Source organism: Alosa pseudoharengus, unplaced genomic scaffold (assembly GCF_046254945.1).
Source record: "Alosa pseudoharengus isolate Yale_2024_CS ecotype anadromous, Long Island Sound unplaced genomic scaffold, YU_APseudo_1.1 YU_APseudo_1.1_scf_6, whole genome shotgun sequence".
Lineage (NCBI taxonomy): Eukaryota > Metazoa > Chordata > Actinopteri > Clupeiformes > Clupeidae > Alosa > Alosa pseudoharengus.
Genome location: NW_027468848.1, coordinates 30,408,577 through 30,431,292, shown reverse-complemented (window position 1 = coordinate 30,431,292; position 22,716 = coordinate 30,408,577). Strand labels below are relative to the sequence as shown.

The 22,716-nt window shown below is 45.1% G+C and overlaps 1 protein-coding gene across 1 annotated transcript in view; it reads left to right on the top strand.

The window, feature by feature from the left end:
* The window catches only part of fras1 (Fraser extracellular matrix complex subunit 1), a 153,320-nt gene extending 131,341 nt beyond the window's left edge, over window positions 1-21,979 (top strand). Inside the window, exons 48-74 of the mRNA XM_076271191.1 lie at window positions 1,853-1,977; window positions 3,012-3,152; window positions 4,593-4,820; window positions 6,208-6,321; window positions 6,713-6,863; window positions 7,050-7,209; window positions 7,795-7,963; window positions 8,439-8,685; window positions 9,124-9,468; window positions 9,783-9,943; window positions 10,078-10,225; window positions 10,321-10,526; window positions 10,868-11,024; window positions 11,326-11,526; window positions 11,640-11,827; window positions 12,153-12,428; window positions 12,630-12,862; window positions 15,646-15,806; window positions 16,228-16,442; window positions 17,096-17,246; window positions 17,696-17,803; window positions 18,003-18,162; window positions 18,348-18,464; window positions 18,644-18,810; window positions 19,289-19,494; window positions 19,694-19,840; window positions 19,965-21,979. Of these exons, the coding sequence (XP_076127306.1) occupies window positions 1,853-1,977; window positions 3,012-3,152; window positions 4,593-4,820; window positions 6,208-6,321; window positions 6,713-6,863; window positions 7,050-7,209; window positions 7,795-7,963; window positions 8,439-8,685; window positions 9,124-9,468; window positions 9,783-9,943; window positions 10,078-10,225; window positions 10,321-10,526; window positions 10,868-11,024; window positions 11,326-11,526; window positions 11,640-11,827; window positions 12,153-12,428; window positions 12,630-12,862; window positions 15,646-15,806; window positions 16,228-16,442; window positions 17,096-17,246; window positions 17,696-17,803; window positions 18,003-18,162; window positions 18,348-18,464; window positions 18,644-18,810; window positions 19,289-19,494; window positions 19,694-19,840; window positions 19,965-20,546 (5,264 nt within the window). The 3' untranslated portion in view covers window positions 20,547-21,979. The remainder of the gene's footprint in view (window positions 1-1,852; window positions 1,978-3,011; window positions 3,153-4,592; window positions 4,821-6,207; window positions 6,322-6,712; window positions 6,864-7,049; window positions 7,210-7,794; window positions 7,964-8,438; window positions 8,686-9,123; window positions 9,469-9,782; window positions 9,944-10,077; window positions 10,226-10,320; window positions 10,527-10,867; window positions 11,025-11,325; window positions 11,527-11,639; window positions 11,828-12,152; window positions 12,429-12,629; window positions 12,863-15,645; window positions 15,807-16,227; window positions 16,443-17,095; window positions 17,247-17,695; window positions 17,804-18,002; window positions 18,163-18,347; window positions 18,465-18,643; window positions 18,811-19,288; window positions 19,495-19,693; window positions 19,841-19,964) is intronic.
* The last annotated feature ends 737 nt before the right edge of the window (window positions 21,980-22,716 follow it).

Here is a 22,716-nt window from a genome sequence, read left to right as displayed (position 1 = left end):
CTGTTGTGGAAGAAAACAGCTGCTCAGCAGTGTACTTTTAGAGCACCCTACTCTTGGGTCCCTCTAAGGCGCCTGGCGGATGATTGTAGCCGATTAGCAGTGTAATGAGAATTGCTTTGTTGCAAGAGTTGAGATTAGCTATTCTGATGAGCTTGGTTACTTCCAATAGCTTCCACATCTGTAGCTCGATGTTTAAACTAGCCTTTCCATTCATCTGGTAATGGATCTCTTTCATACTGTGAATTGTAATTCCTTGTACTTGACACCTCACTGAATCTGACTCTGTGTTTTGCAATACTTACCTGTCCGATTTGCCAACCACCTTAAGCTCCACCTGCTCAGAGTCCCATCCTGGTCTCTCTTCCTCTGCATGCGAAGGAGGCCCCTCCAGATAAGAGCCAGCTCTGTTCTAGATCTGGCCCAGCTAAAGCTCTGGCGTTCCCTTCTGTAGACAGCCACAAGCAGAGATAGCAGAGCCTTTTTGTGTAAATGAGTGGTTTCGCCTGCTGAGATTAGGGCTGGTACAAGCGCTCTCTCTCTCTCTCTCTCTCTCTCTCTCTCTCTCTCTCTCTCTCTCTCTCTCTCTCTCTCTCTCTCTCTCTCTCTCTCTCTCTCTGCCTCATTGCCCATGCAGCTGAGAGTATGCTAGGAAGGCAGGCCTGCACGGCTCACAGATAACAGCCGAGGAGTGCAGTTAGTTAGTTAGCTGTGTGCGAGGGTGTAGAGTGGAGCCGAGCGCGTGTCCTTTAAGCCTGCCTCGCTCTCCCGACAGCGAGCTGCCACTCACCCTGCCCCAAATCCGCGGGGGCTCGGCCGGGAGCGACACCCCTCTCCTCCCCTCGCCTTTGACGCTCACCGCAGCCTAACACTTCCTGCCTCCCTCCCATCTGCCTCGCCTCTCAACACCACCCTCTTCTTAATGAATTCTGAATTTGCGTGTGGGGAAGGAGTTGGGGAGCAGCGTCTTGTCACTGTTATTGTTTGACATGTTCTCTATTCTTCTTTCCATATGAATTTCCTCTTCTGTCCGTTCTGCTTTCCTCTGTTTCCTCTCTGGTACATCACTCCACACCTGCTCTGCTCTCCTCTCCTCTCGTCTCTCCCCCCTCATCCCCCTGTACTTGTGCGCTCCTCCTCCCCTTACCTGAACACTACTCTGGAAATCTCACTTCCTCTCTTCCTCACACCATGACTGTGTTATCACTCCATCTTCTCACCTCTTCTTCTCACACTTCCCATCCTTCATCTTCATGGCCCTTGGTCCTGCACTGTCCTTCACTCCTCTCTGTTCTACTCTCCCCCACTCCCCCGCTCATGTTTGTCCTCTCCTGCCCTCTCATCTTTTCACCACTGCCCCTCACCCCCCTCCTCTTTTCTTCTCTACTTTTCTCTGCTGGTCTCTCATTTCCCCCTCTTCATCCTCCCTCCTCTCCTCTCCTCTCCTCATGCCTCCACTTCCATCTCATCTTCACCCCCCCTTCCTCCTCTCCTCTCTATACCTCTCCTCACATCTCCACCTTCCTTCCATCTCCTCTCCTCTCTCCTCCCCTGTTCTCTTCTGTCTATCACACTTCCACTCCTCTCCTCTCTTCCTCTCCTCTCCGTTTCTTCTCCTCTCCTCATATTTCCACTTCCCTCCCATCTCTCCTCCTGCTCATTTCCTCCTCCTCTCCTCTCCTCCTGCTCATCTCCTCCTCCTCTCCTCTCCTCCTGCTCATCTCCTCTCCTCCTCCTCTCCTCCTGCTCATCTCCTCCTTCTCTCCTCCTCTCCTCTCCTCCTGCTCATCTCCTCCTCCTTCTCCTCTCCTCTTGCTCATCTCCTCCTCCTCTCCTCTCCTCTCCTCCTGTGCAGGCACACACATCAGCACGTTTACTCAGGCCGACCTGGCCTCCCGCAGCGTGCAGTATGTTCACACCAGCGATGAGGAGAAGCACGCCGATGACTTCACCTTCACCGTCTCCGACGGTGCTAATGAGGTTAGGAGGACAGCTTGTGTCGGTGTGTGTGTGTGTGTGTGTGTGTGTGTGGCGTGCGGTACATATGGGTTTGTATTTCTCAGGGTGTGTGCCAGAATGCATGTATGTGAGTGTGTGAGTATGTTTGCGTGCACACATGTGTATGCGTGTTTGTTTGTATGTGTCCATGTTTATGCGTGTGTGTGAGTGTGAGCGTGTATGTATGTGTGTGTGTGTGTGTGTGTGTGTGTGTGTGTTTGTGTGTGTTTGTATGTGTCCATGTGTGCATTATGCGTTTCTGTGTGTGTGTGTGTGTGTGTGTGTGTGTGTGTGTGTGTGTGTGTGTGTGTGTGTGTGTGTGTGTTTGTGTGTGTTTGTATGTGTCCATGTGTGCATTATGCGTGTGTGTGTGTGTGTGTGTGTGTGTGTTTGTATGTGTCCATGTGTGCATATGCGTTTGTTTGTGTGTGTGTGTGTGTGATGAAGGGGACTGTCCACAGCATGGGAAGCAAAAGAAGAATGGGGGGATCAAATGCGGGGCAGGCCCCTGAGCCTCACTGCCCCCCCCCCCCCCTCAGCTCTTGAGTAATGAGGGCCGCAGCGGCCTGTGCAAACACTCGCTGGCCGCCGCCGGCCTCGCCTCAAAGAGATTAATCAGCTGCCCTATGGATGCATCCCACAATGCACAGGGCCCATAGAGCCCAGCTAGTCATGTGTGAACTGCCCCGTTCACACAAAGGGCCTATTAACATATGGGCTAACCACAGGGAATTAGCAGGCTGCAAATTGCTTTGGGTGGAAAGTGCTAAGTGGAGGCTCCACACTCGGTCCAGGGCTAGATTGTGTCCGTAAATCTTCTTCTTTATTGTGGAACTGGACAGTTTTTTGTTCAGTCATCTAAATGCAGTATGTAGAGGAATAAAGAGTGGTAATTTCTCTGGGCTGTGTTCATCACTCAATTCATTGAAGATGTGGCTCTTTTGTGTGTGCGCGTGTGTGTGTGTGTGTGTGTGTGTGTGTGTGTGTGTGTGTGTGTGTGTGTGTGTGTACTGTAGATCTCACAGACGTTCTACATCACCATACGTCCCGTGGACGACTCGCTGCCTACAGTGCAGGTGCCAGGCATGCGTGTGCAGGAAGGAGTGAGGAAGACCATCACTGAGTTTGAACTCAAGGCCACTGACGCTGACACAGAGGTACAACACACACACACACACTCACACACACAAACAACACATACACATGCATGCACACACGCACACACACACATCAGAGTTTCCGCTAGGAAAAAATGGTGCCGGTCAAAGTGACCGGCAGAAGTTTCGTTTTCCGGACATTTTGATGATATGCCGGTCAAATATCCTATTATCGCTTCTTAATTACCTAGTTAGGGTTAGTTGAGGAAAACTGGAGACAGGCTATGTAGCTTAAAGAATGACATAATCAGGCTGAATAGAAGGCAACATGTTCATTAGCCTAACTTACGTAAACATGCCTAACAAGATCTAGCTAGTATCTATGTTTTCATGGACAGCAAGAGTCCGCTTCGTTCATTGTTTTAAAAAGGCTATGTTGTTTGTTGCTGCTACCCATGTTATCTCCAGTGGTTCCACTGTTTAACTTGCACAGGTGCGCACACACCAGAATGAGCGCTCACACCACTACCCCCTAAGGCTATGCCTCTTTATTTGATAACAATAAATTAAGAAATGTTACCTATTCTGGGAAATGTTTAGTTTCTTTTTCTTTCGGTCCACGGTTCAATGATACCGTTTAATTGTGCCGGAAATTATCCGCGGACCAGCAATCTCCTCGTCGAGGAGGCCCTAACCCTGCAGATCATAGACAGAGAAAGCATAGGCCTACTGTATACTTTGGGTACAGAACACAGTTGCATGTCCAGTGTACACGGAGAATGACAGTGTCTTGGAGCGGCCGCAACCCCGCAACTCCACTTCCAATGTCATGATTCCGACAGATACGCCCGACACTTTTGCTTTTTATCTGGTGGTGGTGGAGTTGACCGGACATCTGAGGCTTCAGACGTTACCAATTTTATCTTCATCCATCGCGTCTGGCCTCTGAAAAAACTTTTAAGGCTACTCTGCCTGGGCCTGGCCATGTTTGAACCGCCTCACTCATTTGTTCGTTGTTTAACATAAGCGTGCGCTTCCTATTTGAAATGTTTCCTATTTGAAATGCAGCAGGCTATGCGTCTTGTTTAATAGCTTTCAAACGGTAGAGCCTGTACATTTAAAAACATAGCCAGAGGACGTATTGCTTTAATATAGGCTTACATTTTAAGGCTTATTCTCAAATTTAGATTGCGTTAGGGGGACGGGATTATTAGCCAATTTCAATCGGACAATTTGACCGGAGAGATTTCATTTTGTCGGACATTTCATTTTTTTTTCGGCCAATGTCCGGTAATTACCGGACAACGGAAACCCTGACACACATACAAACACTCAATTATTTCAATATGATTTGATTGAGCCTCCATCTTTGCTGTTATCTCTCTCTTTCTACCTTACAATCCCTTTCTACTCTTCCTTTTCCCCCACTCTCCCTCCATTTGATCCCTGACCCTCTCACTCTTTTTCAACCCTCCCCCTACGTTTCCTCCTCTTCCTCAGGAGGACTCCATCACCTTCACCGTGGTCCAGCCTCCGCGGCACGGCACCATCGAGCGCACCAACAACGGCCAGCACTACCGGCAGACCAGCACCTTCACCATGGACGACATCTACCAGAACCGCATCAGCTACAACCACGACGGCAGCAACTCGCTCAAGGACCGGTTCACCTTCACCGTGGCTGACGGCACCAACATGTTCTTCCTGGTGGAGGAGGGTGGCAAGGAGGTGTGTGTGTGTGTGTGTGTGTGTGTGTGTGTGTGTGTGTGTGTGTGTGTGTGTTCGTGTGCATGTTCAGCTGGGTGAGTGTACATGCTTTCTCTCTGGTCACTGTGTGCTTATTTCAGTGTGTGTGTATGCGTGCGTTCATGTTTATCTGGGGGTGTAGGTATGTCTTTGTCTGTGTGTGTGTGTGTGTGTGTGTGTGTGTGTGTCCAGGAAAGACCCACATTTGATGTGCCAGTGGAGTGCCTTTAGGGCCAGGGTCGACAGAAGTGGGACTACTCTATCAGGTCGGCCTCCTGCTGTGAATGTGTCACGTTCAGCCTTGGTTTACAATGCAGTTGCTCTCCCAGCCAGAATAAGATGGCATAGTCAGGAAGACATAGAGGCAGAGGCTGAGAGTGTGGTCTTTGTGTGGATTGCATCATATTTTATTCCAGGTTTATTTAGCCTTGCTATAAAAATGTAGATGTTTTCTTGAGTTGTTACCTCAGGCTGAAGGTTGCAGCCTATCAAAGCAGAGCTTTGTGTTCCTTTGTTGAGGCCTCTCTGTGTGTGTGTGTGTGTGTGTGTGTGTGTGTGTGTGTGTGTGTGTGTGTGTGTGTGTGTGTGTGTGTGTGTGTGTGTCTGTGTGTGTGGGCACACAGTTATTAGTCATCCACCTATCAGTCTGCTTCTGAAAAATGTCTGTCACGGACTGTCAACTCATTTGTCTGTCCCAGTCTGCCGGTATTAATATAGAACGTAGATCACAAGGGACTCACACTTTCATATCTGACACACACACACACACACACACACACACACACACACACACACACACACATGCCTGCTTTGCTTTAAGTATTCTCTCTCTCTCTTTGAGATACATGCACGCTCTTCCTCTCCCCCTCTTTCTTTACCTCCCTCTCTCTCTTCCCCTTTCTCTCCCACTCTCTGTCACCTACTCTCTATCTTCTTTCACTTTCTATCTCTCCTCTTCTCTCCTTCTCTCTCTGGTTCCTCCTCCAGGGTTGTGTACCTCCCTTTCTCCCTCCCTCCCTCCCTCTCTCTCCATCCCGGCAGCTGCGTTTCCTATTTCGCTGGTGTCAGCGTCTTGTCACCACACACCTGACAGAGAGGCTGTTTTCTTAGCGGGCAGCTGCGGTGGGAAGTGCTTCACCTTGTCAAAAAACTTTACGCGTAATGACAGCACTTATCACCAGAGAGATGGCCGCCCGCTCCTAAATCCCTCCACCTAGCCGCCGCCACCGCTGCGTGCGTGCAAGCACCCTGGAGTGGGACAGGGTGGATCAGCTTTGTGTGTGTGTGTGTGTGTTTTTGTGTGTGTGTTTTTGTGTGTGTGTGTGTTTTTGTGAGTACATAACAACTTGCCTGTTGTGACCTCTTCTAGATTGTGACAGCGGCCCCTCAGAAGTTCAAGATTGACATTCTCCCGGTGGATGATGGGACGCCCCGCATCGTCACCAACCTTGGCCTGCAGTGGCTGGAGTACATGGACAATAAGGTAGCTCTGTCTGTAACTGACTCTTGGAGTCAGTATTGCTATTGTCTGTTATTTTATTGTTCTACGAAGACAGTGGATACATAGTGGATTGTTATATTGGATAATATTTTACCTTTGAGTGTAACTCATATATTTAACAGTATTGGCAGGACCTTTAACTCTACAACAGCATGCTACTGAGGTGTATATCAGAGAAAAATTAAATGAAAAATGTATAAAAGAAAAATGTTTATTCGATGATCAAACTTTGAGAAACTTTGTAGCTGCTCCCACTGCACAGCCCAGACCCACTGAGTCCAGTGTTACAACACCCCCCTCTACTGGACACGTATCACATTGTTACTTACCCAGCATGAGAGGAGCTTGATGCGTGTCATTTTTATCTCCTCAGGCCACAAACCTCATCTCGAAGAAGGAGCTGCTGACTGTGGACCCAGACACCGACGATGGCCAGCTGGTCTATGAGGTCACCACCTCCACCAAACACGGTTTCCTGGAGAGCAAACTCAAGCCTGGCACGCCGATCACCACATTCACCCAAGGTGCTCACCACAGCCCAGACTGTCTGTAGGAATGGTAGACAGATAGAATAGAGAGATTCCCTTATATTGCAAGCATATTGCAAGCAATACAAGTTATCAAATATTCTAGTGATGCATTTCGCTAGTCTAATTGGGTCAAATTACTGACGAAAGGTTTCATGTGAAATGTGAATCTCTCTCCTCCAGCGGACATCAATCTGGGTCTGATCCGTTACGTGCTGAAGGAGGGCAGTGGCCTGGAGACCAGTGACAATTTCAAATTCCTGGTGAAGGACAGCAAGCCCAACGTGGTCAGCGACAACATGTTCCACATTCAGTGGTCTCTCATCAGCTTCGAGCACAAGAGGTGAGGGCTGCAGTAAATCAATCAAGCTGAATCCGTTCCCTCATGTTTTTGTGTAATTAAATGAGCATGATGTGTACAATGATCCTCATCTAGTACTGAGCTTGCAAGTACTTTTTTCAGGCTAGAGTGGACTTTAGGAGATGTTAGTTCACATCCAAATTGCTGTAGGTGTTCTACATAAAGGAGCTTATTCGTGGTTAAGAGTATTGGCCATAATAGTCTCCATGACACACGTTTTCCTTTGAGTTTCTCCTCTGATGTCTGGTAACCACAGTGCATACTCAGGGCCAGATGTACTGTACGTACATTTGCGAACGTAGCGTTATCAGCGCCATGGACAAACCGCATATTGCGAACGCAATCAGACCCAAGTTTCCGTCGTATTTATCAAACTTTCAATCCATACTGTAAACTGTGACTTTCTCTGCCTTTCTCTGCCAGTCAGTGCTTTTAGATGAAAATGTCCACATAAGAAGTCAACTGAAGCTCTGTATAATTATGTTGTGGTATGTCAACAGTGCGTTGCTTTCTGATGCATGAAAATACAGACGAAGAGACACCCAAACCTGTTCCTTGTCTCCGCAGCTACAACGTGAGTGAGAAGGCAGGCACGGTAGCCGTGACGGTGAAGCGAACGGGCAATCTGAACCAGTATGCCATCGTGCTGTGCCGCACGGAGCAGGGCACTGCCACCTCCACCTCCAGTGTGGGCTCTCGGCCTGGACAGCAAGACTACGTGGAGTATGCTGGGCAGGTACGATTAAAAACCCACAGATCACAGATATACTGTAGATAGGGTCCATCTCACAACTTCATACTTCCAATGTCATTTCTATGTCTTGCCACAAACAATCACACTTAGTTTGTGTAGATGTATGGCCTTTGTGTAGATGTAGGGTCTTATTGTTATGACTTATTAGCTAAACTTTTTCTTTGTTCAGCACTTTGGCTCAACCCCTGTTGTTTTTAAATGTGCTATATAAATAAATGACTTGACTTAACTTGACTATGGAAAGCATTTGTTTACAAAGGAATTCCTAAATTGCACAGTTGCAGAAAACATTTTAGGATAACTTTCTACTGCTAATCTTAATTAATAAACCTTACTGTGGATCTATGGTATGTTACTTTGTAATTTATTGTAATAGTGCTGCCATTTACCAGGTTTATGTCATTCATCATTCAGACATGTATTGTAATACAGAAATCACTTTTCCCCCATGTTACAGGTACAGTTTGATGAAAGAGAGGACACTAAGGTGTGCACCATCGTGATCAACGACGACCAAGTGTTTGAGAACATTGAGAGCTTCAACGTGGAGCTGAGCATGCCCGTCTATGCCCTTCTGGGCCCTGTGACCCGTGCCAAGGTCCACATCAACGACACGGAGGACGAGCCATTGCTGCAGTTTGACAAGAAGACTTACCACGTAAACGAAAGCACCGGCTTCGTCTTCGTTCCCGTCGAGAGGAAAGGTCCGGTCACCCACTTTAGTGCTGTTCACTTGCACACATTTACTCTCAGTCTGAGATTATCTGCACTTAGATTTCATGCTGAGTGGGGAAGGGGAAGTTAAGAAACATTACATTTACATTATATTAGCACACTAATTAGTATCAGCTAGATTAGTGAATTGTATGCATCCAGTCTCAGACATTAATATTATTATACTGTAATTACATTTCTTTCCTTTTATATAATTGTAAATTTTAAATTGTTAAATAAAATGCTGTTTGTTTATTTGCTGTTTGTGATAGTCAAACTTTGAGAACTCATCCATAATTATTATAATTATAATTTATCCATATAATTCATCCATAATTATTATCTGTTTTTCACCATTGTAAACCACGGCATTATGGCTGCTAGTGTCAGCTCTGACGCGCCTGACCTCTCTGTCTGTCCCCCTCCAGGAGACACGAGCAGCACGGTCTCGGCTCTCTGTTACACCGTGCCCAAGTCGGCCAAGGGCAGCAGCCTGCACGCCCTGGAGTCCGGCTCTGACTACAAGACCCGTGGCATGTCCAACGACAACCGCGTCATCTTCGGGCCAGGCGTGAGCATGTCCACGTGCGACGTGAAGCTGATCGACGATAGTGAGTACGAGCTGTCCGAGGAGTTTGAGCTGGTCCTGTCGGACACCTCGGACAACGCACGCATGGGCGGCATCACGGTGGCGAAGGTTGTGATCGACGGACCCAACGATGCCTCGACCGTATCCCTTGGCAATGCGACCTTCACCTTCAGTGAGGATGCAGGTGAGTTGGAGTTGTAGTGGCTGATGCTTAACACTGGAACATTTGCTGTACGTCGTAAAAGAAGAATAAAAATTAATAAACATACAGTATACATTTTTTGAATCAGGGAGTCTTTGAATCAGAGATTCTTTGAAGATTTGAATTGAGATTCTTTGAATTAAAGATTCTTTGAACTAGAGATTCTTTGAAGATTTGAATTGAGATTCTTTGAATTAGAGATTCTTTGCAGACTCTCCCTATGTGTGTCCCTCCCTTGAGTGGCTCTTTTGAAAAATGTCCTTGTATTCTTATACCGCCCCCCTCCCCCTCTACAGGAACCATTGAGATCCCTGTGGTCAGACACGGCAGTGACCTCTCCTCAGTGGCCTCCGTGTGGTGTGCCACCAGACCTGCTGACCACGACTCGGCCACGCCCGGAGTCGACTACATCCCCAGCTCCAAGAAAGTGGAGTTCAAGCCTGGGGTCACAGAGGAGGTACAGCGCATTGCCTTTTTCCAGCATATGCTTAAGTTCAAACACAGCGCAAAAACCTGCCTTTCCCAGCATATGCTTAAGTTCAAACACAGCACAAAAACCTGTTTTATATCTGTTTCCTTGACTCTTCACAGACCTGCAGCCTCACCATCATGGACGACGTCCAGAATCCCACCATTGAGGGGTCAGAGTCCTTTGTGGTTTTCCTGAGCTCTCCGCAGGGGGCTGTCCTCATTGAGCCACACGAAGCGTCCGTCCTCATCACCGACACCTTCCTGGACAGTACGTACCACGCACAGATCCACCAAAAGCACTAAAACACATTGCGTTTCCCTGAATTTGCAGCAACACAACGTTCCGCTTTTCTCCTCTACTAGTTCCCAGCATGCACTTTGAGAAGGTGAAGTTCACGGTAAAGGAGAAAGACGGCATCCTGCACATCCCAATTGTCCGCACCGGGGACCTGTCCTACAAGTCATCTGTCCGCTGCTACACGCGCACCATGTCCGCCATGGTGATGGACGACTTTGAAGAGAGGCGGAATGTGGACGACTCCCGCGTCACCTTCCTGAAGGGGGAGAGGGTAACAATTTCTCCAAGTAGCACACAATCATTCAGCTCAGGAGACTACAAAGCAGTGACAATTTAAATCATACTCAATCTAAGTTTTAATAAGATCCTTGGAAACCTAATGGGTTCTAGACATTGGCAAATTATTGAAAGTGACTGAATACGCCTCAGCAACCTCCCCCATCAGTCTCCAACATAACTTTTCCCAAATAAAACTTTTTAATCTTCTCCTTACCCTGAAAAAGAACTGTTTAGCGGAAAGCTAATAAAACTTGTTAGAATGCAGCATGGTATGCCATCAGCATTTATGCAGTGGAGTTCCAATCCACTAATTGGAACTCTGTTGATTGACAGGTGAAGAACTGCACGGTGCACATCAACGACGACTCGGTGTTCGAGCCCGAGGAAGAGTTCCAGGTGCATCTGGGATCTCCTCAGGGTGATCACTGGGGGGGAGCCATGATTGGTGTGAACGACATTGTTACGGTCACCATCACCAATGACGAGGATGGTAAGCTTCTGAGTGTTTTGAGAACTGTTTTGTGTCTCAATGTTATTTGGTCATCATCATTTTGTGGAAAGTAGAAGATTAGTTTTGATAGTAAGTAAGGACTCATGTTAAGTACGACTGAGAAAAAGTCTGTTTAGATGGACACGAAGTCATGACCAACATAACATAGAATAAATGTAAAATTCTGAATAAAAGAGAATTCTATGCCTTTTATTGAAGCAGTTGTAAAGAGAAAGACATTAACAGATATGATGATAGGCTTTATAATGTCTTCCAAATGTGGTGCCTGTGACTCCCTTAGCCCCCACCATTGAGTTTGAACAAGCCTCCTACCAAGTGCGGGAGCCTCCAGGGCCTGATGGAATCGAAGTGCTGAACATCAAAGTCATCCGCAAGGGAGACCTGGACCGCACCTCCAAGATCCGCTGCAGCACCCGGGACGGCTCGGCCCAGTCCGGAGTGGACTACAACCCCAAGAGCCGAGTCCTCAAGTTCAGCCCGGGTCAGTGTTCTGTAAATCCGCTTTTTGAATTAGTTTCCATTGTTCTGAGGTGTAGTTTTGACAAGTTAGCTTTTCAGTAAACTAATGTTGAGTGATCGTCTTTATGTGTATAGGCATGGACCACATCCTGTTCAAGGTGGAGATCTTGTCCAATGAGGACAAGGAGTGGCACGAATCTTTTTCATTGGTCCTCGGCCCAGACGACCCTGTGGAGGCTGTGCTTGGGGAGATCACTATGGCAACAGTGACTATTTTGGATCAGGAGGCTGCAGGAAGCCTCATCCTCCCTTCTCCACCAATAGTAAGAGATGACAATCCCTCTTCAACATCTCCAACGTTTACTCTCCCTACAGAAATCCAGTGAAGAATCTCAGATATATTGAGTATATAAATTGAGTATACAGTAAATACACTACAGTATGTCATTTAGCTACAGTAGGTGAAATCAGTGGGCCTTGTTAAATAAAATATTCAATTTGCAATCCACAGTGATTTGATAACCTCTTACCCTCTTATATGATTTGATGGAACTATTACACCTTATAGTTGATCAAATCTTTCAGTGACAATATATTCTGTGTTAAGCTTTATTCTCCTCTCACACACCTCTGGTATCTCCTCTGTAGGTGGTCTCCCTGTCAGACTATGACAACGTACAGGAAGTGACCAAAGAGGGCAGCAAGAAGACCCCGTCCCCCGGCTACCCCCTGGTGTGCGTGACCCCATGTGACCCCCACTACCCCAAGTACTCGGTCACGAAGGAACGCTGTGAGGAGGCGGGCATCAACCAGACCTCCATCCACTTCAGCTGGGAGGTGGCAGCGCCCAGAGATGCCAGCGGTGCCCGCTCCCCGTTTGAGACAGTGACCGATACCACGCCCTACACCAGCGTCAACCACATGGTCAGTCTGAATCCTCACAGGCATATAGTACTCCACTGAGTTGTACAACAATACGAGTTGTATAGTTCCCATTACATGTAAAGAAGGAGAGCTCTTCTTAGCACTTCCTCTAGCACTTAGATAAGGAGTGGTCATTTCCATTGTTATTGTTGACATGTTCTGTGTGTTTGTGTGTGTGTGTGTGTGTGTGTGTGTGTCCAGGTGCTGGACAGCATCTACTTCAGCCGGCGCTTCCACGTGCGCTGCGTGGCTCAGGCGCGGGACAAGGACGGCCACCTGGGCACGCCGCTCCGCAGTAACATCGCCACCATCGGCACCGAGGGCTCCATCTGCCACACGCCCGTCACCACGGGAACCGCCCGCGGCTTCCAGGCCCAGTCCTTCATCGCCACACTAAAATACCTGGACGTGAAGCACAAAGAGCACCCCAACAGGTGAGCAGAGAGGGCCACTGATGGAGTGGTAGCTGATGACTGTTGGATTCCCTGGTCATTGCGTTGTGTTTTAGTTCTAATGTCTGTATTGAAGATGGTCAGTAAAGCTTGGCGGCTGGATCAGGATCAGTGATCAGATGATGATTTATTGTAGATGGTACAACAATAAAGAATAGAACACAGGCTAAGTCTCGAACAGTACAACTGCACAGTTGTGGTTGTTACTAGAAGCGGGCTGCTGCTGAGCGTTTTGACAGAAGATGCTCTCTGAGTCGCTTCCTTGAGTCCAAACCTAAGACAAAGCCTATTATATTAAAACATACGAACGTAAATCATGCCAACGTGGCAGGTGCCAACTAGGGATGTAACGGTATGAAAATTTAACCTCACGGTTATAGTGACCAAAATTATCACGGTTTTCGGTATTATCACGGTATTTTAAAAAGTGTGTTCAATATGTTCAGAAAGCACTGATAGGCCTACACAAGCTGAAATAGTTTCAAAAAGTGTCCCGTTCATGTTTAATTGGCTATGTGCTTATAGCTTCACTTACCCTAACATTACTTGGAGGTTGCTATGTTATTTGGATCCAATGAGTGAGACCAGGCTTGGAATTTCACCATTCTGGAGGCAAGGCCACTTGGCCTTCAGTTGGGCATATTTGGTGGAGGGCACAAAGGCCACATGGCCAAAGTTAACTATACAGTAGTAGGCTATAAAAATGATCAAAGTTGTAGCCTATTCACTGCAGTAGACCTGCATCACTGTATGAAACATTACAAAAACATGAAACATGACATATTACATAGAACTGCAAATTATCTGATCATCTAATATTTACAGATATCTAGGCTATATTTAACATTTATTTTATATTTGGCCTGTTATGAAATCATGTATTGAACAATTTAAGCACAGTTCAGCTTTAAGAAACTCAAATAGCCTAGATGCATGCTTAGCATTTTGTGATCTACTTTCACAAACTCTTAGTCAGCTGTCCTCTGATTTACCGATATCTAGGCGATATTTGTAACATTTATTTTGTATTTGGCCCGTTATGAAATCATGTGGAACAATTTAAACACATTGTAAAACTTAAAGCCCAAATTTGGAGACATCCATGCATGTCGAAATTTACTGCAAATTCAAAACTGGATTACTCTGGAACGGCTAACTGTACAGGGGACTGCTTTACACCTTTGTGTTCGGTAAGGTCTGCTGTTTATTCTGATATATGGTTTGTCGTGTGTTAAACGAAAGGTTCGTGAAGTATTGCACCGAGAGGAATGGGTAGGGAGATGGACGCAAAACCTTCAGTAGAATTTATGATTAAATTGAATTATATTATTTACTTTTCTCGCGAACCGTTCACCACAGCAATTTGCTGCTAACATCGTTTAAAAGCTGAGAAAAAGCTCTTTCATGTGATAGGATACTTGTGATGTCTGTGTGATAAGTAGGCTACTTCGCGAGTAGTTCAACTGAGAAGAATGGGTGAATTTAGACGCACTTTCTTTCTCCACTGCGTAAAAGACTAAATTAATTTGCGCTGTGAATATTTTGACAGGCCATAGGCTAAATAAAAATCGCTATTAGTAGGACGCAAAGCAGAATATTGAAAGAAGGGCACCAAGGCCACCCTTGCCTGTAAACCTCTGATTTTCAAAGGGACATCACGGCCAACGCAAGGGGCAATGACGTGGCCATAGTGAAATTCCTACCCTGAGTGAGACCAAATTAAGTGTTCGAAATAAAACGTTATGCTACTGTGTTCTTCTGATAACGTGAGTGGAATGGATTTAATGTGGACGTGAACATAAAAAGACGCAGAGTGGCTAAATGATACAGTGCAAGTTTTGCGGTGAAAATGTTCCGCCTTTTAAAATCAGTTGTAGCCTAATCCAAATAGCAGTTAAAACCATCAATTAGACAATAGAATCAGTAGGGTACCAATTTTGCTTCATTGTACCAGGCCTACTGTATGTCAAAAGCAGGCTCGGATGAAGCTGGGAAGGATTAAACACACGGTTTCAACACCGTGGTAATCAACCGTGATAATTATGATATTTCAAAAGAAAACGGTAATTGTTATCGTCAACATTTTTATCACGGTTTATCATTATACCGGTAATCGTTACATCCCTAGTGCCAACCATAAAACCATCTCTGACCAGCTGGAAATACTAGCCCGAACAGAACAACACATTATCTCCCTCGGCCCATGTTATCACTGATATTCCTCGGATGTTCCTGAGCAGGCCTAAGCCTCCCTTAGTGTCCACATCTGGTCAGGCTTTTGGTATTCGACAAAGTTATATACAATGGTAAGGACCTCTCCCCGTTGTATACAGAAGTAACATATGAACACATCAGAATACAGTGAGAATACCCCTGAATTCTACATGACTTATAAATGCAAGAGAATTGTATAATTAAAGAATTATCACAGTATAATATAAGTATTGTCAGCTAAGATGCCTTGTTAGTTAAGCATTTAAGACAACAAGAAATAAAGAATTAGAAAAAATATATATTACACTTTTCCAGCCTAGCAGGTTCAGTGTGACATAGTCAAGGATTTGGTGTTGAAATTACATTTTGGTGTTGAAATTACAAAACAAATATCAAGTGTCAATCATTGCTTGATATCAGCCCTACCACTGGCAGTGACTGATGTATATACGTGTGTGTGTGTGTGTGTGTGTGTGTGTGTGTGTGTGTGTGTGTGTGTGTGTGTGGGTGTGTGTGTGTGTGTGCGTGCGTGCGCGCTCTGTATGTGGCAGGATCCACATCTCTGTCCAGATCCCTCACCAGGACGGCATGCTGCCCCTGGTGTCCACCATGCCCCTGCACAACCTGCACTTCCTGCTCTCCGAGTCCATCTACCGACACCAGCACATCTGCTCCAACCTGGTCACCATCAGGGACCTGCAGGGCATCTCAGGTGAGCCAGCCCACACCTCTCAGAGCATGTGGCACTCACAGAACAGAAGACTTTTATGTGGGTTTTGTTCTTTAAATTATCGAAGCAGAAAAGTTTTGAAATTCCTCCCAGAGTTTAATCCATAAAAGGCTATAAATATCAAATGAGCTCCTAGAATCTCACAAGGTCTTGAAATATGTATGCGCCCCATAGATATGAACACCCAAGCGAAAATGTTTTTAATGAATTTGTACAAGAACCCCTGCTTTCACCACCCCAGTCAGACAGAACTGATGACTATCGTTCTTTGCATTATTTCCAATAATAACCACCTATTAATTTTTTTTTGAGGGGAGAGTATATAATGTGTGATTTGTCTATCAGTTATTTATGGACTTATTTTATCTGTAATGACTCTTGTCTGGTTGTCTGTGTGTTCCAGAGACTGGCTTCCTGGATGATGTATCGTACGACAGTATTTCCCTGGGCCCTGGCTTTGACCGGCCCTACCAGTTCAACCCAGGTGTGAGAGAGCCAAAGACCATCCAGCTCTACAAACACTTAAACCTGAAGAGCTGTATCTGGACTTTCGATGCCTACTATGACATGACCGAGCTCATCGACGTCTGTGGGGGCTCGGTCACGGCAGACTTCCAGGTTAACAAGAGTCAATATATATAACTTTATAACTTTAAGCGTAATGTTGAACACTCAAGCAACCTATAATCTAATAAGGATATCTGAGCTTGGTTGAGTTAAGTTAATGTGTCGAAGCCAAGGCCCTTTGACACATCATTTGAATTAAATTTGACTACCTTTCAGCCAGACGACTCATACCCTTAGTGATCCAGAGGCAGGCTCATTATTTTGCCTGTATTTGCATGTGTCTCGCCTACATTGTATTCAAATTACCTGACCATAGCTCTCAGCTGCATATGAGTGTTTCTAAAGCCCAATTGGTTTGATTGTAAACGTTATTTTAAACTGTCCAAAATGTGAAACTTAAAGGCTTGAAGTAATTTATTCTGAAATTCAGTAATTAATTAATTAATCAATCAAATTGGTTCCCATAATGAATTGCTCATATTGTTCCAGCCGTTGGCTTTTACAACTTGATGTAACTCTACGCTCTCTAAGAAACTAAAATCAATCAAGCAAAAAGACTTTGCGCTTTGAATTATTCCTAATTTGATCAATCATAATTCAATAATTCATAAACCCTAATTTATAATTCACATCCTCTTAGCAAAGTAATACTTTAAAAATTATATTTTTCCTGAAACTCACTGCGTTCCTGTGTGCCCTCTCAGGTGCGGGACTCTGCCCAGTCCTTCCTGACGGTGCAGGTCCCTCTCTACGTGTCCTACATCTACGTGACGGCGCCTCGCGGCTGGGCCTCTCTGGAGCATCACACCGAGATGGAGTTCTCCTTCTTCTATGACACCGTGCTCTGGAGGACAGGTACTGTACACCGCCCATCCAGGTGTACTTACACCATCGGGTGGCCTGTTATACACTATAGATATTGCATATAGCGTTGTACATACTGTATGTATTAACATTGTAATACCTTCATATTAAATCTAATTCTGGACTTAATCTGAGTTCTGGAACTAATCTAAACATTAAGTTATGATCCCATACATCATATTATTGGGCTTTGTGAATGTAGTTTACTTTCTAATCGATTTATCCTAAGCAGTCAATAGCGTCATTTATACAGTAAGTCATCATAATGTAAAGTCTGACCCACAGTATAAACGGGGCTAATGTCTTCTAGCCATGCTGCTCATTCACTGCTGTCTTATGAGTTTGCCCCATGTGTACATCACTCACTCTGGTTCGTCTCCCTTCTCTGTCATTTCTTGTCCCTTTTATGCCAATCAAACATTCCTGTGCCCCCCCTATAGGTATTCAGACAGACAGCGTACTATCAGCTAGGCTGCAGATCATACGAATTTTCATCAGGGAAGATGGACGACTGGTGATTGAGTTTAAAACACACGCCAAATTTAGAGGTAGGTTATTCTTCGGAGTGCTGATGCCTATTGTGTTCGACTGTCCCTGAGTTTTATGGACAGGCTTAAACCTTGATAAAGGCTGTTTGGTGAACCATCAGTCTTGATATGATATGATATTAAAAGAGATCAGAGTGTGTGGCTACTCTGTCCGTATTTTGTATGGACATGCTAACCCCGTACTCTGTGCACAATCCAGGCCAGTTTATCCCAGAGCACCACACGCTTCCTGGGCACAAGTCTCACCTCATGGCCCCAGACCACTTGGGGGGCATTGACTTTGACCTTCTGCTGCTGTGGAGCGCCCAGACCTTTGACTCCCCTTACCAGCTCTGGAGGGCCACTAGCTCCTACAGCAGGTACAGCCTTGCAGTAAAACAAAATGACCTCATTTAATTTAATTAATTCATTAATTTATGTGCCGGTGTTAGCCAGTCCAGCCGGCTAATTTTCAACTGCAGTCCTTTAGCAAGATGTTGTAGACCTTGTGGATCTGCTTGCAGTAGTGTTGGAGCTGAGTGGTGTTTTCTACTGTGTGTTCCAGGAAGGACTACTCCGGGGAGTACACTGTCTTCCTCATCCCCTGCACTGTGCAGCCCACTCAGCCTTGGATCGACCCCGGAGACAAACCCCTGTCCTGCACAGCCCATGCCCCTGAGAAGTACGTCAGTGCCTAGTCCTCAAACAAACTCAACTTTTACAATGCATTAAGTCATCGAATACAGCACTCAACCAACTATGTTTACTGTCCAGAACAGCAGGATGTTTTGCATTTCTGATTTATGTTATTTCATATACAGTAGATAGTGATTTAAGGATGTTTTTTCTGTCTGTTGCTAGATTCCTGGTGCCCATTGCCTTCCAGCAGACCAACCGCCCAGTGCCAGTGGTCTACTCTCTCAATACTGAATTCCAGCTTTGTAACAATGAGAAAGTGTTCATGATGGATCCCTCCACTGCAGACATGTCAATGGCTGAGATGGACTACAAAGGAGCCTTTTCAATGGGTAAAGACACTGCCTGCTGTTTTATGAATAATTAAGACCAAGAACAAGGTTGTTAGTACACACATTTTCTAATTTCCCTTCCTCTTTTGTTGCTCTTTCATGATACTAATGCCCCAAGTTTGTTCATGATAATGAGGCTATTTGCAGCACAATGCACTGAGTCCCAGTACGTCCTCATTCAACTTTCTCTCATCCAATATACCATTACAATGCGAGCGACAGAAAGAAAATAGAAAAAACAGGGTGTATGACAAAAGTTCAGCTCAGAATGGCAGCATGGTGTTGCTTGCAGCCAGTGAGGGCATTCTAATTGAAAACAAGGCAATTTGTTGCTGCCATTCGCTTGCATTGCATTGCATTGCAGGTAGCCGTGGCCTACTGGTTAGCGATTCGGACTTGTAGGACATGGTGTGATAGGAATATTTTGTCCTGTGACTCCCTTTCTTGACTCTGAAACGCCATGCGTCTGTGTGTGCAGGTCAGACTCTCTATGGTAGAGTGCTGTGGAACCCGGAGCAGAACCTCAACGCGGCCTACAAGCTCCAGTTGGAGAAGGTGTATCTATGCACAGGGAGAGACGGATATGTTCCTTTCTTCGACCCCACGGGAACCCTTTACAACGAAGGCCCCCAATATGGGTGCATTCAGCCTAACAAACACCTCAAGCACAGATTCCTGCTGCTGGTAGGTCAATTGAAACCTGTCTGCCACGCTGTCAGGCTAGGGACGAAAAAATGCAGTTAGTTGTTAAACTGGTTTTGCTACCTTTGGGTGTCACCTGGATCGGGCAATGAAATTTAAATTATTAAGAAAACAATAGGCTTTATTGAAACAGTCACTTCTCTGTGGTGAAATTATCTGTTCAACTAAATCTATCTTGCAGGATCGGAAACAGCCAGATGTCTGTGATCGTTACTTCCACGACGTTCCATTTGAGGCCAACTTTGCATCTGACAGTCCAGATTTCCAGACCATGAGTGCAATGCCAGGTGTCGACGGCTTCACCATAAAGGTTGATGCCCTTTATAAGGTCAGCAAAAGATCTCTTTTCAGACAAATAATGAATACTTTTGTCCAAAAGATCATCCAAAAGAATAATATTATTATTCTTCTGTGCTAGTTGTGGATTCTGACAATCTGAGTCTGTTCTGTAGGTGGAGGCAGGGCACCAGTGGTACCTACAGGTCATCTATGTGATCGGACCAGAGTCCACCACAGGCCCTCGGATCCAGCGCTCGCTGACCTACGAGCTGAAGCGCAGCCGCCGGGACCTGGTGGACCGGTCGGGCCACCTCACGCTGGACGAGTCGCTTATCTACGACAACGAGGGCGACCAGGTGAAGAACGGCACCAACATGAAGACGCTCCGGCTGGACGTGCAGCCCTCGGCCACCTTCAACCCGCAGGTGGGCAGCTCCATCGGGGGCGGCGTGGCCGCCGTCACCCTGCTGGTCCTGGTGCTGCTGGCTACCTGCTTCGTCGTGCGGAGGTGCCGCCGCGCCGCCAGGAAGAAGCTCCCCAAGAAGAGCCCGGCCGAGGAGTACCCGCTCAACACCAAGGTGGAGGTGTGCATCGAGCGCTTCGAGAAGAACCTCAACAGCAAGCACTGCACCGTCAGAAACGTCAACATCCTCCACAAGAGCCCCGAGTCCTGCAAGGTGAACGGCGTCAAGGTCAAGCAGGTGAACCTGGAGGTCAAGCTTCACAACAACTTGAACGACGGAACTGAAGTCTGATCCTTCATCGAAAGTATTTTATCGAAAAAAAACTCCCCTCCCCACCCCTTATTTCTATCACTTTGTTTGTAATTATGAGATGAGATTATTATTAATGTATTTTTATACGACCATTTCAAAAGGGAAGTGTGCATGTGTGTCAGCTATGCATCATAAATCATTTCACAACTGAGCTACCTCAGTGACAGGAAAAAAGAACACAAAAAGAAGACTTAAGAACCACTTTTACATGATGTCTTCTTCGAACTAATGGTTTTCCATTTCCACAGATATCTACATAAAGCATTGCTTTTCTTCAGGTACAGCAACATCACCACAGCAACATATCCAGGGGTAGCTCAGGCACTTTTACTCCATATTGCTTTGATGAATGGTTCAATTGTCTGGCAGAGTTACTACTTTGAAAGTCACAGCACAACCACTATTTTTAAAAAATAAATAAAAAGTATTAAAGACACATAGAAAGTGCCAGCACTTTGGACAGAGCAAGCTGTGTAAATATTGTTTTAAAAGTGCAATTATCTGATGACATGGTCATCCCTCATTCGCTGCAGTGTGGAGTGTGTGTGGAGTTTGATAGGTAGCTTCATCGATGTTCTTAGCTTTTAATTAAACCACTGGTGTGCCATGAATTACTGTTAAGTGCGATTTGTTTTTAGGCTGAAATCAAGCAATTGTCCAAAGCGGTTTGTTATCAACTTAATGTAACTCATCAGAACACTGTCTGTAACTTGCCATCTTGTGACGGAACAAAACAAATGTGTTCTGATGAATTGTGCACTTTTAAAAAAATAAAACTACTGTAGATTGTATTGATTGTCCACTAGCTCACTCCAAATGCTGTTTTGATTCTTTAACCACAGATATGAGATGGTTAAAAAATACTTAACTACTGTTTTATACAATGTGTACTCTACTATTATATTATCTGCCAAATAACCCCATGTTTTTTAGTATTGTTTAATGTACATACACATTCTGAACACAATCATGTTTTTTTTTTTTGTCTCATCAAGTTATGTTGCGTTATGACATATTGTATTACCCACATACAAAGTATAATGTAAGTATGTAGCCCTACTGTATTTTAATTAATCTTTCAAGATGCATTCATCTGATGGATATGAAATGGTGCTGATTTGAGAGTCCTTCTGGCTTATGGATGCTAACCATAGCCTACATTGTCTTCATGGTTACAATAAGTGGAGAAATTGATTTCATTGTTGTCATCAGTTTCTTTAATATTTTCTTTTGCTCTTTTATTTGTTAACCCTCTCACTGTTTCTGTTCATATGTCAGTCTATCTCTGTTTCATCTTTGGTCAGCTATGATAATGGTGTGCCTATCACTTTAGCATTGGGAGATTTTAGGAAATAACATATTTTTGGTGCTATCATTTGTGGAAAATAACAATGCTCTAATAAGATGCCTGTATTCTGTGCCTTTTTAGTAATAAAAAAGTGAAAAAATTACCCTGATGTAGCCTATTTTTTTTGCGTGTTGTGGAGTTTGGCAACTATTTTAGGCCTACCTATGAAGAAGTGTCCTAGAGTGTTCCTAGTAAACAAAACAAGCCTACTATTAATTATAATATAGTTATTATATTATAGTATAGTATAGTAAACCAGACAAACACTGTTTATTTCATCGACAGTGGTTTATTTAACTAGATGTACCACAGAGCGGTACAAAATATGACCGCCGCCCAGTCCAGCACATTTTTTCCACAAAAAGAAATCACGCTGAAAGGCCTATATGATTCTAACTGTCTCACTAAATTGCATTATCCACACTCAATTCTCACTGGTATCTGCTAGACAACAAGTACCAAAACATGATTAGTTCATAGATTTCACATGTAAAATTTATTTTATACAACCCCACCTCCATCTTGCCTGTTCATAATTCTGAGAAATTCTTGATTGTTTGTGTTATGTTTATGTTATGTGTGTGTGTGTGTGTGTGTGTGTGTGTGTGTGTGTGTGTGTGTGTGTGTGCGTGCTTGTGTGTGTGCCTGTGCATGCAAGCGTACATGTCTACTGTGTGAGTATGTGTCATACGTATGATTACTGTGAATGTATGTGTGTGTGTGTGTATATCTGTTTGTGCACATGTGTGCACATGAAATGGGTTAACATGACCCCTGGAGGCAAAAATACGGAAAAAAATG